Source organism: Trachemys scripta, chromosome 5, assembly GCF_013100865.1.
Source record: "Trachemys scripta elegans isolate TJP31775 chromosome 5, CAS_Tse_1.0, whole genome shotgun sequence".
In the NCBI taxonomy this organism is placed as follows: domain Eukaryota; kingdom Metazoa; phylum Chordata; order Testudines; family Emydidae; genus Trachemys; species Trachemys scripta.
This window is the reverse complement of record NC_048302.1, coordinates 34,324,759-34,343,739: the sequence shown is the minus strand read 5'-3', so window position 1 is coordinate 34,343,739 and position 18,981 is coordinate 34,324,759. Positions and strand designations below refer to the sequence as shown.

General features: G+C 41.0%; 1 protein-coding gene across 25 annotated transcripts in view; it reads right to left on the bottom strand.

The window, feature by feature from the left end:
- ANK2 (ankyrin 2) overlaps nucleotides 1–18,981 on the bottom strand; it is a 584,612-nt gene that overhangs the window by 268,408 nt on the left and 297,223 nt on the right. For 4 of the 25 annotated variants that reach the window (XM_034771778.1, XM_034771775.1, XM_034771780.1 and 1 more), the window contains exon 1: nucleotides 16,930–17,585. The exons of 19 other annotated variants lie outside the window; for them this stretch is intronic. In XM_034771778.1, coding sequence (XP_034627669.1) covers nucleotides 16,930–17,058 — 129 coding nt within the window. In that variant the 5' untranslated portion in view covers nucleotides 17,059–17,585. Of the gene's footprint in view, nucleotides 1–16,929; nucleotides 17,649–18,981 lie in introns of those variants that run through there. 2 more of the 25 variants (XM_034771763.1, XM_034771788.1) reach the window with 2 other exon arrangements.

Sequence of the window (18,981 nt, the reverse complement as noted above, 5' to 3'; positions counted from 1 at the left end):
TATTATTACTCCTGTGTAGCAGTATAGTTCCAATAAAACTGCATGCAGTAATTCAAGTGATCAGTTTCTCACACCGATTCCCTTTTGCAGCCTTGGGCAAGTTTTTCCATAAAGTGGAGTTAATAATACTTACCTATCTACTGCACAGAGGTGTTATGAGGCATAAGCTAATATTGTAAAGCAGTTTGAAGATGTAAAGTGCAAAGTGTTATTATAGTGTGAAGTTCTTACAAAACTTGAGGTTAATTATCTATAGCTTTTTAGTCACTCTGGATTAAATCCTGGCCCTTTTTAAATCACTGGCAAAACTCCCATGGGGACAGCATTTCACCCTTATGTTTCTATTTATCTAATTAAGTGTGTCCTACCTTGACAGTTGTTTAAATAGCTAATTTTTCTTGCTATAATCTTAAATGTCCTTTTCTCCAAGATCAATTCTAAAAATAAAATTGCTTCTCAACTATTTTGATCTTGTAGCATCATGTTTGCATATTACAATTAGTTTAGTCAGAGACGGTTTAAAGTGAGTGATCAATGACCACTTCCTATATTCTGGATTGATGATGATTACTAGATCACACCAATGATTTAGACTGTACCAGGGCTCATTGCTGAAAATATCAAGTATTGCTAGAACAAAAAGAACATTTTATTGCTCAGTACACCACAAATAACTTACAAATATGGTTAAATTAAACCTAAATAGATAATAGAGGCTAATTTGCCCTTCTTACTATGTACAAATTCAAGTACAAGCAATACATTGCTTCTCTTATTGCCTCAAAGCTTTTCTCTTCCATTTCAATGCAGTTATTCCACATATACACTGCCAAGAACAAGCATTAAATTCTTCTCTAGAGCTCTGCACCAATGGTTAAAAACAAAACTTACTGGGACAGACCTTCTGCTGGTGTAAACTGGTGTAACTCTACAGAAATCAATGGAATTACACCAGTTGATACCAGCTGTGAGAATATGGCAGATAGTTTTTTTGTTTTGGTAGAGTAGATCCTCAGATGTTCAACTGTTTTTTTCCCTCCAGAGAGATGCTACATTTTGGAAAACTTTCATGTACAAAAATTGGCAAAAAAAAGTAGAATTTGCCCAACTGTACCCTTCATGGAAGGGATTTTGTCCCGCTAGCTGAGGAACAGGGGCATTGCCCTTTAAGGACTGCCATGCAACAGGAAAAAGGGGGGAAGTTTATAGGTATGGACAGGAAGGGTCACTGCACTGCCCTTGGTGCTGACCAGAAGAGGTATTTATACCCCATGTAGCCACAATGAGGCCCTCTTTACTGGGATGAGGCAAGGAAAGGGAGGGTAGAGTTTATGTGAAATGATTAAGGAAAGGATGGTAACCTGCACTGTACCATTTGTTGCCAGGTACTCCCAGATATTTCAAGTGAATGACGTTGCAGCCAAATTAAATGACATCCACCAGCACGGCTGGACAGTAATAAAATATGTAATGCTCCACTAGGGGGAGACAGGCACTAACTGATTCCCAGACAGATTACGGTAACGGTTCAGGTTTCAAAATTAATTCTGGAAAGACAGTTATGGATGAGGATTCTTTGAAGCTATTCTCTATTGCTACCATGTATTGGTCAGTTCTATGCATTGGAATAAAGTGTTTCAGACTCCATTTGTTTGAGGATTCTTTCTTGAGTTTTCACAGCTGAACAGGGCTACCACCAGGTACCATTTTAGAGGAGTAAGTCCTACCTCGACTAGACTTTATTAGTGTCTCTCAGGCAAAAAGAGCTAGGTAGGAAATTACTACGAGGAAAGAAATGTATGAACGGGTTTCTGCACCTTTTGGACCATGCTACAGAATGTTTCCATGGCTTGCCATCTGTGACAATCAATATGCCATTGCTAGTGAAAACATTGGGTAACCTGATTGTTTTGCAAATATAATTCACTTTTAGTCTCAAACAACCCATTTACAAATGTTTCTGTAACCATTGTGAGGTTTTGGGGATCACCTCTTGCCTGATAACTGTGGGTGCCTTAATGCTATGGCTCAGAGCTCTGATACCAGCAGCCACCCTACAAGCATAATGTTTCACCTAGGCTTCTTCTAGCCTAGTTACTCCTTGCAAGGGGGCTGCAATAGCCCTTCTGGTCCCAAATCTCCCCAAATCTGTCCCCCGAGTTCTTAACTACCTGACACTCAGACTTTTCCCATCTGGTTCATCACTCCTGAAGGAGTGAAACCTGCCCCCAATTAACAGTTCACTTTGACACACACAATCCACACAGTTTGCACAACAAAGCCCTGCTTGGAGCAAAAATAAACAGGCTATTTAATAGAAAAATTATAGATTAAAAGATGAAATAGCAAGGAAAAGCAAAACACACAAGTTACACAGAAACTAAACAAAGAGACAACCTCAGGCTTTACACTTCTGTATAAGCTAAATTCCCTTCTCTAACAAGTTAGCTATTGCCTCTTAGTACATGTCTACACTTACCTCCAAAGCAGTCAATCCATCATGGGTCGATTTATCACATCTAGTGAAGACACAATAAATTGACCACCAAGAGCTCTCCCGTCGACTCCGGTACTCCACCCGAGTGAGAAGCATAGGTGAAATCGACGGGGGAGCATCAGCAGTCGACCTAACGCAGTGAAGACAGTGGTAAGTAGATCTAAGTACATCAACTTCAGCTACATTATTCACATAGCTGAAGTTGGGTAACTTAGATTGACACGCCTCCCCTTCCCTCCCCCCAGTGTAGACCAGGCCTCAGAGAGAGACAATGTGAGTGAGATAATATCTTAGTGGACCAACTTCTATTGGTGAAAGAGGCAAGCTTTCAAGCTTACAAAGAGCTGATGAAGAGCTCTGTGTAAGCTCGGAAGTTTGGATCTCTCACCAACTAAAGTTCTCCCACAAAAAAATATTACCTCCCCCACTTTATCTCTCTAAAATCCCAGGACCAACACAGTTGCAACATCACTGCAAACAACTATTATCTCTTAATAGTTTTCCAGAGTGCCCTCTGCCCCAGAGGGGATCCAGTGTTTCACAGACAGCATCCTGCTTAGATTCTGGTCTTCACTTCACCTTCTTCCCTTTTAACATGGTTTGTGGGCATTCCCCTCCACCCCCTTCTCTCAAGACTATAGTAGTTCATGGTTACACAGAGCAGGGGAAACTCCTTAAGAACAGCCACACTAGTTCAGACCAATGGTCCATTTAGCCCAGTATCCTGTCTCTGGCAGTGGCCAGTGCCACATGCTTCAGAAGGTATTAACAGAACAGGCAATTATCGAGTGATCCATCCCCTGTTGTCCACTCCTAGCTTATGGCAGTTAGAGGCTAGGGACACCCAGAAGGTGGGGTTGCCTCCTTGACTATCTTGGCTAATAGCCATTGATGGACCTATCCTCCTTCCTTAGTTTTCCAAAACCAGGGTTTTCTTTTCAATTTCAAAGTCTTTCCATTAACTTTAATGGTCCACCATTGTCTTTCCCTGGGTTGTACAATGCTAGGTGCGTGGTGTTAGTTTATGTACACAACTAACCTGGGAGCTGCCACTCCTTGCCTGATTGCTTTCCCACACTGCTATTAGTTGATGCAGTAGTAGCTTCCTAGTTACAATTACAATGTTCTACACATATATACATGCATACATTCACAACCATAACCTGTAAACATATCTCCTAATGACCATTAAGTTCAGAACCTTACAAGCTGTCATAGAAGCCTTTACCTGATGTATATTTATACACAAAAATATTGTATACAACCAGTTGTTTTAACTGTTTATTCATTGGGGTTCAGATGCCCCGGTTTTCCCCTTGGGGTGTCTGGACCCTGACTACCACAACCATTAAAACCAGAGCATCTGCACTGTTCTCAACAGCCTGGCATATCAATTATTTCGAAGTGCTCAAGCTCAAATCAGTTCTTTGAATTTACTTGCATTATTGATGCTCCTGCAGCATTGGTTGCAAATAATGTCACTACCAATCTAAATAAAAGCACCTTTAAATTTCTCATACCACACTATGTCTCCTCTGCATACAAATGTCCAAAATGTATCAAACCACATTTTAAGCAGCAACATATAAACAGAAATTTACATAGACATCATTTGAAAGTGGGATATTTTTCCTTCTGCCAGAGCTTAAACATCAACATAATTTTACATGCTAATCACAATTCCTTTTAGTTTACTGCAGTGTACAACTCTCACACTGGGGCAGACCACTGGTCTATCAAGTTCAGTATCTTGTTTCTAACCGTGCTACTCCCACATTCTTCAGTAGCAGATGGAAAATGCTTATTGAGCAAACCATATTCTCAATCAGCTCATCGGAACAGTAGGCTCAGGTGTTAGGTAACTTGCAGTTACTCTCTTTGATGCAAGTTGATTGCAGTAATATCAACATAGTGCAATTTCTTTCTGACCCTTCTCTTCACTCTCCCCATCTCCCCCCACCTCAACCTCAGCTCCGCTGCTTCAGTGGCCACAGAAAACCCTAGCAAGCATGCTGAACAAAGCCGATCCATTCCTGTTTAAACCTTGGCTTGAAAAGAGCAGCAGGGTTAACTGCCCTTTTATCCATTCAAGTTTTCTATTACATTGTCAGCTTCAGTGGTTTCAAAAAGTGACATGTCTTTATTAGACATCCTGGCATAGCATGAGCAAGAAACAATAAATAATTAACACTAAGCCTGCATTACTAAATCTAGGATAGCACAGGGGGGGTTGTCATTATGGTCCCTCAATGGTATTTCAGTGGTTTAACCTTTATTGGTTCTTCCTAAATACACTCTGAGCTACTCACCATATAGGAACTTGAATACTGGTGTGTACAGCAGAGTGTGGCACATTTTTGTTACAGTGAAACTATTTATAAATTTATAATATGCAAAATTATGTCTCCCTGCATTTTTCCATCCCTTAACCTCGCCATTAAGGATGAGCATACCTTGCGGGAAAATCCATATAACTATTGCTACTAAGGATCTGTGAACAGTTACTCGTGCACGCAGGCCTAATTCAAGTGAAATGGGACCTCTCAGGTGAGTAAGGGTTTGCACTATATATTATACTACACACGCTAATATTTTATAAGAGAGACAAGGTGGGTGAGGTAACATCTTTTATCGGACCAGCTTCTGTAGGTGAAAGAGACAAGCTTTCGAGCTACACAGAGTTCTTCTTCCAGTCTGGGAAAAGTACTTAAGAGTGTCATAGCTAAATACAAGGTTGAACAAATTGTTTAGCAAAAATAGTTAATACATATGTTATGGGACCATTCAAGGTGAAGTGGCCTGTTGACACCATTCAAGTCACAGGACAAATAAAAAAAAAAAAAAGGGGGGGGGAGGGAGTCAGTGAGTTACAGATTGTTGTGATAAGCCATAAATCCAATGTCATAAGAAAATTCTGTGAAAAGTTTTTGTCTTTTATCATTTTTCATTGGAGAGCATAGTCAACTATGGGGTGAAACCAGACAATCACTCCACTCATGAATAAACTCACTGGGACCAATACGGCTACAACAACACTGCAAACAAACATATTTTATAACACTTACATCATCTGACAGGGAAACATTCCTTGTATCAGCAACAATACTTAGCTCAGGTACACCACTGTAAACTCAGAATAAATTCATTTACTTCTGTGAATTTGCCACAATATAACTAAGCTCAGAAGCTGGTCCCATATCAGTAGTGTGTCCTGACTCCTGACCTTAACTGTATCATCTCATCTTCATAGTTCTATTTCTTGATTTCTCAATCTCTGAAATAGAAGTGCATAGACAACTTGTATATTATGTCACAAAGGAAGTGTCTAGTTGTTATTCTTGTTCCTTTCCACTTATATCTGTGTGATTTCCATTTCTATATTGGACACACATTGGCAAATTTTGTTCTCCTTAGCACATGCACAATCTGATTGGATTTAGTAAGTGAAGCAAAATTTGGCCTTCCACGTTTGTAGGGTTTAGTTTCCACTCTTTTTGGATAGTACAGAGATGGACAAGCAACTCAGAAAGGCATATGCAAATATTTACTCAAACAAAAAAATAATTGGCTTTATCGATGTCTGATTCCATTTTGTAAATAGTCTAGTGAATGAGTTTACTGACAGGAATGTTCACAGAGGGCCCCTATCCAGCTCCCACGGAAGTTCAGTCTTTCCGTTGACGACAATGAGAGTTGGGTTAGGCCCTAAGCCTATAAATGCATATTAAAATATATTTTCAGAAAGGGATATTTGAACTTGTAAATGGTACATATCCTCATAAGACACCAGACTGCATGAGTTACATTTATCCAGTCATATCACATATTCAACAAAACTAACCAACACAGATTGAATTTAGAATGACAATAGCCCAAAAGAGAACTCCTCATGAACCATGTACAGACCAAGAATTATTGAAAATAGCTTCAAGCAACAAATTATTTAATAAATTGTAAGCTGCTCAGATAATTTGTGAGCAAAGAGGCTAAATGAGTCAAGTAAGTAATTGACTTTAAATCATTTAGCTCTAGAGTTGTGTTAAAATAAAATTGTAAAAAGCTAACTTTAAAAAATCAGTCTGGATGTGGTTGGCCACAAGCATATAACAAAGGCAGAATATCTGATTAAATATTAAAAAATTATTTCAGGAATTAGAGAATGTTAGCTGTTAGATAGGAGAAAAAAGTAAGGTAGAGTAAAATATCTTCACAATCAATAAAAAAAAAGAAAAACAAAATCACTTAATTCATGAAGTCAGTGGTAAGAAATTTACGGGGATGATCTTCCAATCCCATCACAGACAACTCCCAATGATGTCACAGAAATTTCCCTAAGCAAAGACTGCAAGTTGAGGTGTCTATTTAGAAACAAGTCCTAAATGATCATTAGAAAGGAGTAAAGAAATATATTTCAAGGTGAAAGGTTTCAATTACGTTAGAAAGTAGAACACTTAATTATTGATAGCAGATTTATCCCCAGTGCAGTCCTATTCTCTAAGCTATTTTTAGTGTCATTTTGTGTGCACTAATGGACATTCGTATCTAAACTTGCATTTGGGTATTGGAATATGACCGGAGGCTGGTGGGGATGACCGTGTAGATCTCATTGACATAAACTACGCAGAACAACACATTCAATTATTGCATTTACACTAAAATGGTTTTGTTCCAATGTGCAATAGTAATAAAATATTGCCAGACTGTTTTAAAAAGACACAGTAAACAATTTAGCTAGGGGACAACTCCTCACTTTGTATACAAATAGTACTGTTTTCAATACACCTGTGTTCACTGAGGAATAGAGAAGACACGTTCAAGTATTTTCTTAGTGAAGGGTGCTATCAACTTAAAATATGTATTAAAAAACAATCACATTTTTCAGACTCCAAATCACCGCTTTTATGAACAAAATGGCTTTCCTACATGTTGTGTTCAAACACACAATTGATAGATTCTGAGCTCCTGAAGCCCTCTTTATTGTCAGATGTATACCAGGACCTTGTGATCTCTCAAGGTCCATAGAACATTAACAACTATATGGATTCATATTATTCAGTTAACACTGCAGAACATTATTTACTATTTGATTGGTTAGCTATGAGGTGGAGAAACTTCATTCCTAATATGGTTTCAAAATGTCTGATGAAAAATTGCATGAAATAAACCTTCTTCCAATGATGCTTCTCTCTGGCAGTGTAGAATCTGGCTTACAATGCTACCACTACAAGACTTCTGCTAAGGCAGTTTAAAAACAAAACAAAAAAGGTTACAAGGAATGCCTCTTGTATAGGTTTAAAATTTCCTCTCTTCAACTCTTGACCACCTTGTAGCTACTGAAGTGGAATCCATATTTGTAAAACTATTGCAAAGAGGCCCCTGAATGGATTGGGACACCAGGTGCAAGAAATGCATTGCCTGTTTTCCCTCTTTTGATGGCTCTTTTTTATAAAGTAACATTATAGCAAAAGTTCCCTTTACTGAAAAGAAATTAACACGAGTGGAAAATTTGGACTCCATTAGTCAACTCTTTCCTGGCTAATATTTCTCTATGGAAGCAATTAACACTATGGAACAATCCTGCAACAAAATTTGAAGGCATATTATTCAATTGGATATCATCATTGCAAAAAACAATAGAGTCAACTCCTCAGGGGAAGGACAGTTTTTCCTCTGTACAGTGCCCAGCACAACGAAGCCATGAGCCTGAGTGCCGCTGCAGTAAAATCATGAAATATAGAGCCGGTTCTAGATATTTGTGCCATTTTACACCTTAACGGCTAGATTATGACTTTAGGTCCAGCTATAAGAAAGGAGTGGTGCTTGAGCAGCACCAGAATCTCTGGGAGACTTCATCACTCAGACACCCCCCGAGGCACAATTCCTCCCTTGCTCCCCTCTTGCTTTGAGAATAGTGTGGGGGGAGTCATTGCAACCCTTGTAAAAGGGTGCAGCTTACTTCTCCTCCATGCCTTCCCACAGTAGTAGGAAGGGGGGGGGGAGCAAGGATATGGCTACTTCTGGCTCTTCCCCACCACCCATTATCGAACAAAGTATCAGAGAGCAGAGGTTGTACTCCACACTTACCTGGCCCCTAAGCCCAAGTATGTCTTACTCAGCCAAGAAAAGATGTGGTGTGAGGCCTCACTCCCATACTCAGCCAAATAAGCACGCTAGCAGAGAACACCCCCCCCCCCCAAAAGATAGTCAATCAAGAATGGAGGGGGGGGGGGAAGCTGAGCTGCACAGCTGTTTACCACCCCTTGGAAGTTTATGCCCAGGGCTATCACCCTACTCGCCTGGCTCTAGAACCATTTCTGGAAGTAAGGCAAAGGTACAATCTAGACATTTGTAATAACTGGTGACCGAAGCAGGCTAGGAGGCAATCTAGAGCAGTACTTTCATGTGCGCGGGTAGCAGGCAGGTCTGTCCATATCAGAGGCAGTCCAGGGCAGTGGTCAGAGTTCTAACAAGGTTTCAATAGCCAAAATATCCAATCCAATGGGCTGGGTCAGTGAGCTGGGGAGGCAAGGTCAGACGAGGCAGCAAGGCAACAAGGGAGGGTCATAAGCGGCCCCAAAAGGAAGGCATAGCCATCTGAGGAGCAACCAGCAGTACTGGCCTCTTGCTCAGACAGCTTCCTCTTCCTGCTGGGGTCTTTATATAGTTCAAGTACCAATGACAGTGCTGCCTGTCCCTCCAATCAGGGGCTGGGACATGGCTGCTGTGGGCATGTAGGCCTTTAGCTCTAAGGCTGTTGGTCAGGCGCTCCAGTTCAGTGCATTGCCCTGGCATAGCGGCTATGGTTTTCGCCTAAGAACCTGGCAGGCCTGGGTTCAATAGCAGGGCCCTGATATCATTAGTGAATAGAGTGTCCAGTCTATTGCAAACTTTCACACTGCCACAAAACTTCCTGAAGGAGCCTGAATATGTAGTAATTTAATTTTAAAAGATGTATAAATGCATATTTATCCAAGAGACCAGTAGTTCACTTGGATAGATGTGTATCTTGAAAAAAAAAAAAAAAAACACTGTCTACATATATTTATGTTCCTGTCACAATAGAATGAAACTTATCTTTAAAAAATAGCCAAGGAAATTAAATTTTAAAACTGCATATAAATACTGCTATGGTTGGACTATAAACCAATAAAAAGGTAATAAAAAGGCCAGGAAATTCCAAATGGAAGTGGAAATTGCTTCCTTTTCCTTCATAGTCAAGGGAATTAGTAATCGTCAGCCTTAACTACATTCCTTGGCTTTTATTATTTCTTGATGTTGTGTGTATTATTCCTAGTTTAACTGTTAAAGACAACATGAAATTCTCATGGAAAAAAAAACTAATATAAAGCAATACTACTACTTGACTTTATTATACATTTAAGCACGGATAGCCACTGTGTGTTCCTTAATGGTCTATTATATACACACAGAATCCTCTCAGACAAAGCCCAATACTTCATTGTTTTTTATTTTATATAGTTTGAGGGGAACAGAAAAGGTCAATCTCATTCTCCCGACCTGGTTTTATGCCATTTCTATACTGTATTGGGCCTTGTTTCCTTTTCCAGGATGATGCTGATGGCAGTGTTATGTTTTTCACTTAGTTCTTCAACTTAGATTTCCTGTCTGACACTGTCTCCTCCCTTTCTCTTACCTGAAACTTAGCTGTTTATGTTTGGTCTGCCTAATTTTGTTGCCCTCCTATATGGCAGTAATATGCCATATACATTGCAGATATTAAGTCAATAACAAGTAGTATATAATAAACAGTTATGAGCTCAAAGGCCTTAAAGCATGGTGCCATCTAAATAAAAATATATTACTATTTTTTTTATCAGGTATTAAACACCAAAAGCTTTTTCCTCCTGACAAAGCAGTTGAACCCCTTGGAAACCTATGGAATAGAAAGGAAGTTTGTTGTGGTCATCAACTGAACATTGACACATAGAAGATACAGTCACTGATCTGGAGGGAAAAAAACACATAGTAAATGCCACAACAGACCAGCCCAAACAGGGTTAGTCCAACGAGGACCCTGGTGCCTGAGAAAGGTTCAGACATATGGGAACTGTGTTTTGCTGAAAATGATGAAAAGTCACTTCTCTTTTCAGAGCTAAACACAAGTCCGAAACAAATCAACAAGGCAGCTTACCACACTGCGTGAGAGGCAATAGCATCTTGTCTTACATGAGCCAAGACCCTGAGGAACAAGGAGGAAAGCCCTACCCCCAGATCTCTCCCTGAAGTATATTTCTCCCCCAGGCTGCCATCTCATTCTGAATCTCTCTTCCCTTTCCGAGAATGCTGGGGAATTCATTAATTGGGCACTATCCACTGCCATGCACACCCTTACAGTAAAGTCTGGCAATGCAGGCCCTTTCCAGAGAGACTGAGCTATTTCCTGACCATTCCCAGGATGAAGCCTATACATCACATAACAAGTGACCATTTTCCTGGCCCAGCGAGTTCCTAAACCTCAAAAACCTATCAAGGGCAGGAAGGGCAGACCTTGAATCCCAGCTTCTTCGGCATAATCCAGACACAGACACAGGTGTGGGGGGAGGGGATAGTAGATTGGCGAAAAACCACCAAAGTGGCGTTGCAAAATCTTTAACCCTACACAAATTACTACAAACACTAAAACTACAAAACCAGTAAAATCCCAATTACGTACACGAATAAAAAGTTTATCTGGGAAGTTTGGAAAGTGTGTCACCTTGGATGAAAACAACCAGCAGCTCTGACTCAGACCATGGAGCAGTGAGAAGGAACTGAAGACATGGTCAGTCCGCCTCACCCTTTATTGTCACAGGCGAAACCACAAGGCAATGCAAAGGCACATGCAAGGACCAACAGACACTACTACTTTGAAAAGCTCTGGCTCCAGAAGCATGCACATAACCCTCAGTAGAATTCAATAGGGACCATCTCTCGAAGAAGAACCATGATTTTCTAAGCATAGCGTTCGATAAGTGCATTACCTTCCAAACCCTCCGGTCACATGCTTTTCATGAAACACGATTTCTCTCTGCAGTTTAGAAAATTGCACCATGCCAGGAGTTTAATGAAGGGAAAGTATGTTCTTTACTCCTTGATACTGAGGGAAAGCAGCGAATGCTAGGAAATTCAAGGCTACTGTCTTCAGCAAATATTCAGGGGACTATATGACTACTTACCTGGTGCTAAATTCTGCTGCACGCACACATCTTCTGAAGTTAGCTGACAGCAGCAGAACTTTGATTCTACCTCTGTCTTTGTCCTTCTGTGTGTATTGGCTAGCAGCAGTAGAATGGGAGTTTTTACATCCCTTAGGGTATTGAAGGTGGTAGCAGACAGGACCATTGAGATACTTCTGTTTCATTTCCCTTTCTTTGACTGAAAAGAAGTGGATGTTCCAGCTGCCTTAGAAGATGTTAGGATAGGTTGTCAAAGTCATGCAGGTCAGCAGAACCATTATAGGTGGCCTTTTGGAGGTATATTTTTTAATCAGATCAACTATTATATTTGTACAGTATAAAGTGTTTTTCCCCCCTCCAACAGTGTGGCATAAGGAAATCTGCTTCAGACAACACCTACGGAAAAATAGAACTGCTTGGAATGTGAGAAAGCAGGACGTTCTGAATGCCTTCAAATGTATTATACATGGACAGGGGAATGTGAATGAGACAGATGGCTGAGTATTGTGTAGTGGTTAATGCCAGGGACAGATTGCCTTCTATAAAATGGGGATCATATTTACCTATCTTGCAAAAGCACTGTGAGGCTTAGGGCTTGTCTACACATACTGCTTTGCAATTCAAACTATAGGAGTGTGAGCAGCAGTTAGTACAAAGTGCTGTACTGTAACTCTCCAGGATGTAGGGTGACCAGACAGCAAGTGTGAAAAACCAGGATGGGGGTGGAGGGTAATAGAAGCCTATATAAGAAAAAGACCCACAGATCGGGACTGTCCCTATAAAATCGGGACATCTGGTCACCCTACCAGGATGGACACTGCGGGTGCAAACTAAAAGGTTCCTAGTTCACATGACTGTAATCCTTTTCAAACAGAACTACATTAATGCAAACTGGGAACCTTTTAGTTCACGCCCGCAGTGCCCAGACAGTGGAGATGCAGTACAGGACTTTGGTGCACACTGCTATTCACACCCTTGTAGTCCAAATGGTAAAGCAGTATAGACACAGCCTTAATGATTGCAGATTCTTTGAGAACTTTGGATGAAAGGCACAATAATGTAAACACTTCAAAATAAGGACCTGTGGTAAAATTTTCAAAAGTGCATAAGGGCTTGTCTACACTGGCAATTTACAGTGCTGCAACTTTCTTGCTCAGGGGTGTGAAAAAACACCCCCCTGAGCGCAGCAATTTTCAGCGTTGTCAAGCACCAGTGTAGACAGTGTACCAGCGCTGGGAGCCATGCTTCCAGCACTGGTAGCTACGCCTCTCATGGAGGTGGGATTTTTAGAGCACTGGGAGAGCTCTCTCCCAGCGCTCTGCTGTGACTATACAAGCCACATTAAAGCGCTTTAGCGTTGTCAGTGTAGACTAGCCCTAAGTCTTATTGAAAGTGAATGGGACTTAGGATGTTAAGGGCCTAAGACACCTCTGAAAATAGGATTTAGACATTGTAGCTGTGTCAAAAGCTTGTCTCTCTCACCAAGAGAAGTTGGTCCAATAACAGATATTACCTGTTATGGCTTTGAGCTTTTAATGCACCTGAGACATTCAGGTAGCCAATATAACCATGTACTCTATTGTGTGTTGTCTTTTTCATGTTTGACTATCTATATTTTATACTGTATTTGCATATACCAATATCTGTGATTATATTATACATAAGAACTGTATATATCAAACTGAAAAGTTTCCATATGACTACAAGGAGAGCAGAATTGGGCTCTACTTATCTACTCTTTTTATATACAGACGGACCCTGAGAAATCTGATTCTCTCAGTTACATTACTGTAAAGCAAGAGTAAATCTGAGCGTCATTGCAGCTAAACCAGGGTAAAATTGGTACAACTGAGAGGAGAATCAGGCCCAGAACTGATAAGCAGAATGCACAGAAGTAGATTCGTCGGGGGGGGGGGATCTTTTCACCTGTTTGAGAGTGGTAAATGGGAGGTTTCTTCCAGTGAGTGGAGATGGGGCCTAACCCATCAATTTCTAAAGAATTAAAAGCTTCAGTTCCTTCAAAATTAACATTCTAGCTCAATGATTGTGAAGAAAGCCTTCAAACAAGAACTACAGGAAGTGTGAACACTGATGCAATATCATCTTCCTGATTCTGCAGGCAGATAGTTCCAGAGCCTCTGTTATTGTTCACATCTATGTCAAGCTACAGCAAAAGTGAAATTAAGAAGATTCTGGTTGGTTTCACCGCTGCTATTCAGAGCCCTGTAAACACTGGTGAAACAGAGGACTGATATCATTTTACACAGCTGCTACTACGGAAACTTATAAGCAGTAGCAGGCACTACCACTCTTCAGGAGAAGAGGAGGAGCAGGATGCAACACACCTCCCTTCCTCCCCGCCCCCACCAAAAATTAAAAGACTATGGACGGAGTAAAGCAGCAAACAACACATACCTTGAAGTAGTCTGGAAGATAGGGGAAGTACAGTAAAGTAGTAAAGACCCCATGTCCTGGTAGCAGGGGAGGGCTAAATTAGTCAACCTTATCCTGCTCCTCTGGCAAAATCAGGAAGCTTCAGGGCCAGTGAGAAAGTAAGAGAAATTCCCTTCTGGGCCAACGGAGCACTGCCCACATACACAGTATACAACAGATCTTTAAAGGAGATATTTGAGAGAGAGTTTCCAACACCTCATTATCATCATATTCTCACTCCCACTACTGATTCCACAAACAAAATGGACCCCCGTTGTACTCAAAATCCAGCCAACCCGACAAAATGGAATTTAAATAGATAGTGAAGCTAGAACAGTATCCCCCGCCTTAGTAGAGCACCAGATGCTAGAGAGTAATCAAGCACCACTCGTTTATTTGTAGCCATTATTGGCCTGACCTGCAATATGCTGATGGCTTTCATCTCCCAGTGAAGGGAACTGAGGGGGCTCATCACATGGCAGGACATGCTCATCACTTTGCAGTAGAGGGATTTGTATTCCTTCATCAATTTAAATGCATACATATCTATTATATACCATACATCATATACACACAGCATAGCACATCATGCTTCTGCTATTATGTATCTCACACAAAAAGAACAAGAAAAAGATATTTGTTAATCTAAGCCACACCCACTCCATTTGAACACAAGTTTGTTGTGCATCCTAAGCAGCTATTTATGTAACAGCAAGTGTGCAGCTGCAGTAGAAGGGAGACAGAAGTGAGGTCAGTGGCTGAATATTAACACGGAACAAAAGCAAACAGCAGCTTGGTATTTCCCATAGTTCCCAAGCAAAGACCTACTGCTGCTTCTGAGATATGAAAATCTGATCAAGCAACTCTATTACCATGTTATAAACACACGGACAGCCCTGAGTCTGCCTGGTTCCAATCAGGGTTATGCGGCACTCTGGGAAAGGAAGGTCAGCTTTAATTCTGTCCAGCTTTAATTAAGGTCATAGTAATCATGTTTGAAACAAACAAATGTACAGACCTGGGAAGCTTTTTGAAAGGCAAATCAGTGAAAATGACTGATGTTCTGGCCATGTACGTGCATGAATGCGTGTGAGCAATGGGTATACCTGTATAGGCCCTCCAACAAGGACAAACACCCCCTCCCAGCAGAGAAAGAATGCTATTTTTCAGGAATTTCCACAATCAAAAATGTGATCATAAAAAATACCTTATGCTGTAGTGTCCCATTTAGGGGATTAGTAAAATAATCACAGTCTGCCCCAAGCGGCTCTGTTCAAGGCATCCAAACACTACGTGTATTAGAAATGACATTCCTGATGATAAAAAGAATTCTAATGCAACTTAATGAACTCTTTAAACAAAGCCTTTTAAAATCCAGAGAGAACATATCAGTGCTCCCATAAGATAGCAAGCAGCCTAGTAATTTGATTTATTTATTTTAATGCAGGCAGTCGGAAAAAAATCATCCCACTACTTAATGATATGGAAATAAGATGAATTCCAAAGTTCTCAGCTAGGCCACTGGAATAGATGGGTTTGGAACTCCAAAGCGTTGCTAAAAGGAGCTGTAAATTAAAATGTAGTACTGCAAGATCCTATTTTTTTGCCTTTTATTGACAAACCTGTGGGTCTCAAGAGAATATACATGAAATGCAATACAAAAAGAAAGGGAGAAAATTATCCATCTCGTGTACTATGCAGTAAGCAATTTATTTAGGAATGGATCAAAAGGTAATGTCAGAAATGTGTTAAAATGCACACAACAATAAGCTAGAGATTTCTGATATGGCAGGAAAAGAATAATGGTCAAGAAAAGACTGATAGCAGGTGCATCCTCAGTGCAATTTAGTCCTAAAGGCATCTTTAACAACAGCTTGTTAAGGTACATAAATCTCAATTCTTGCTATTTTTTCTCACACTGGTAAAATGTTGCATCTTTGTTGTAAACTATACAATGATCTGGCAAATAAATCGTGTACCTGTATCTTTTATTCTGGGTTGCTGGTTTGGGGGGAGGGGGATGCAATCAATTAAGACTAGCTCCTCATTTCTAATACAGTTTTTAAGAATAACAGTATCTAATTATGAATTGATAGAAACCTTCCAAAATCAGAAATAAAAGTAGCCAAAGCTATTTCCCACAGTTCATCAGCAGCAGAAGAGAAAACGACAGACTGCAGACTTGTGTTTTAAACCAAAGCTAAAAAAAATACACTTGCAGTATACAGTGTAAATATACTGAATTACAGCTTGAAACAGTATTAGTTACTGATGCCTGATTGAATAACAACCCAGCCTATAGATCCAGCACTGGAACAGAGTCTGTATGTAGCATCCAGCTTTGATGAAAATGCTGTATGCTAATAATTTAAGAGGCCTGGATTGAAAATAGGAAGGAAAGGGGGGGAAGGGATATCACAAAGCACAAAATGCACCTTAATACTGCAAAGCACAAAATCAACACCCGCCCCCTCCCTGACAACTGCTTCAGATCAGCTGGAGACATGAAACACCTGGTCCCTGAATGATGAAACAGAGCTCCAGATCTTTGGGGGATTGAGGAAGGAAGGCAATATTAGTGCCCCTGGCCATCTTTACTTGCATGTATCTATGTGGCTATGGGCTGCCATGTCTGGTAGCACTTTCATCTCATTGCAGCTAGCCTAGGTGCAGGCTGAGTGCAGAAATGATGGGGAAGGAGGCAAATGGGAAATAGGATACCGAGAAAGGCAAAGGAGAGAGTATTACAAGTGCTGCTGCAGACACCTGTGTCCATGCCCTCCATAGAGAGGGAAAGGTGTGGGTGGGAATTTTTCCTCATACCTTGCGTTTCCGATCTACCCGCTCCCTAGGGATTTTCCGCTGCTTTTTCCTCTCCTTCTCGAGATTTCTCTCCCTCTCATCGAGTTCGGCCTCCCGAACTTTTTTAATAGATGCAGCAGCATGAGCCATTTTGGAAAGGGAAACACCAGCTCCAAGGCATCAATATCCACCAGATGGATATCCAGACAATTTGTGGAGGGGTTTCGCAGTGACCCTGCCGGTGAGCCAAAATTCACAGTATAATCCACTCTTCCTCCTTCAGCATCTTGTGATAGGTCACAGCTCTGCTACAGCCTCTGCAGCACTCGTAAGTCAGCACAATATAAACATGTTCTAAATCAAAGCCAAACACACAGCTACACATACGCACACATGTAGATAGCAGTCAGGTGAACTCCTAATACCAGCCTGAAACCACTTCACATTTGCTGTGGTCATCAGTGAAGACAAGCTTCAGATCAGCTGAAAAAAATCCATCCTTTAAACACACATCACCAAATTAGGAAGGTGTTTTGGGACTCCTCCAGACAGACTGTCTCTTCTGACTAGAGCCAGGAAGAAGCCACCTCTGTGTAACCATCAAGTGGAGAAAAGGGTGGACAGCTCCTTCCAGTTTCCAGCATCACCTCTATGCAGGGTGAGAATAAAATGGTGCAGTCTGACTTAATGACTTGCTGCTGCTGCTGCGACTGCCTGTGCTAGAGCACATGATATGTCTTTCCCCCCTTCTCTTCCTTTCCTGCTTCCCTTGCTTTAAATTGAAATTAAAATAAAAACAGAAGCAAAAGCTGCTGGGTTCAGAGGAGACCAGCTGCAGCCTGCTCACCTGCAGGTAGCGACTTCTGTACTAAAGCACGGGTGACTGAGCCTGAAAAAGGCTGGGAATATTCAAGTCCTCATTGTGTCGTTTATAGATCCATGTGAGACTGCATTAGGAGAGCAGCATTAAGCAGCAAACCAAATGCTGCTCTGAGGGGGACGTTAGCAAGGAGAGCACACAGCTCAGCCTGCCCAAGCCAGCTGAACTCTACAGAGGAAAAATAATAATAATAGAGAGTATATTGGTCATTATTATTCACTGCCAGAGGCTATTTTCAGCCATTTGCTAAGATGACTTACAAATCACTGTGCTGGGAATAAAAAGGGATGATTACTGTTGTGGACTAAAAGAGAGAGACAAGAAGAAACAGATAGAAAGAACATCCTGTTAATTACAAAAATAATCATCCCCTCCCCAAACATCACAGACAGTAATGTATAGCTTTAATATCAGGGACAGATGGGGCTGTCATCCCCTGGCTGCTTATCACCCAGCTAAAGCACCATCTCACAATACCAGTCCCATCTTCTGGTGTGTAGTTTGCTGCTGCAAATATGTTAAGCACTCATTTATTGAAACAGGAGATGCTAAAACTTCCAGACATGTGTAGTTAAAAAGAGCAGCCAACCTCTTGTGAACATCTGACCACGTTCCAAACCCACTACAGAATTGGTAGCGTTAGATAGGCCCCAGGACTGGGTTGGAAGAGCAGGGATGCTGCATTGAGATGCAGTAAAAATCTTTGCATAGCATCTGTTCAGACCAAATATTAAGGCTCAAATTTTCAAAAAGTTGTTTTATATTTTCCATATATAATTATCATGCATGCATATATAAAACAGGCATCGATTTGTGTGTGCCAGTCATACAGCTGGATGCCTAAATATGCAATGTGTGTATGCAAATATGATCACTGCATCCAAAACTCCTAACTGCTGGCAGTTTCTCCTAACTGTTGTGCAGGTGGATGGATAAGGGAGTGGCTCTCCCCTGTCTATCGTAGGAGGTTAGAAAGGAAATGAGGTTCCATGCTCCCTCACAATACCAACTCTTCAAACTTCAGGCTGTGCCTGGACAGCCAGGTGGGGATAAAGGTAGGCTGCAGCTGCTGTAAAACTTCCCTTTCTGGTATTGGAGGTTTAAAAAAGCTGAACCTCCCAGAGGAAGAGTCTGGACTAGGGTTACCATATTTAAAAAAATTAAAAAGTGGACACTCCATGGGCCCTGGCCCC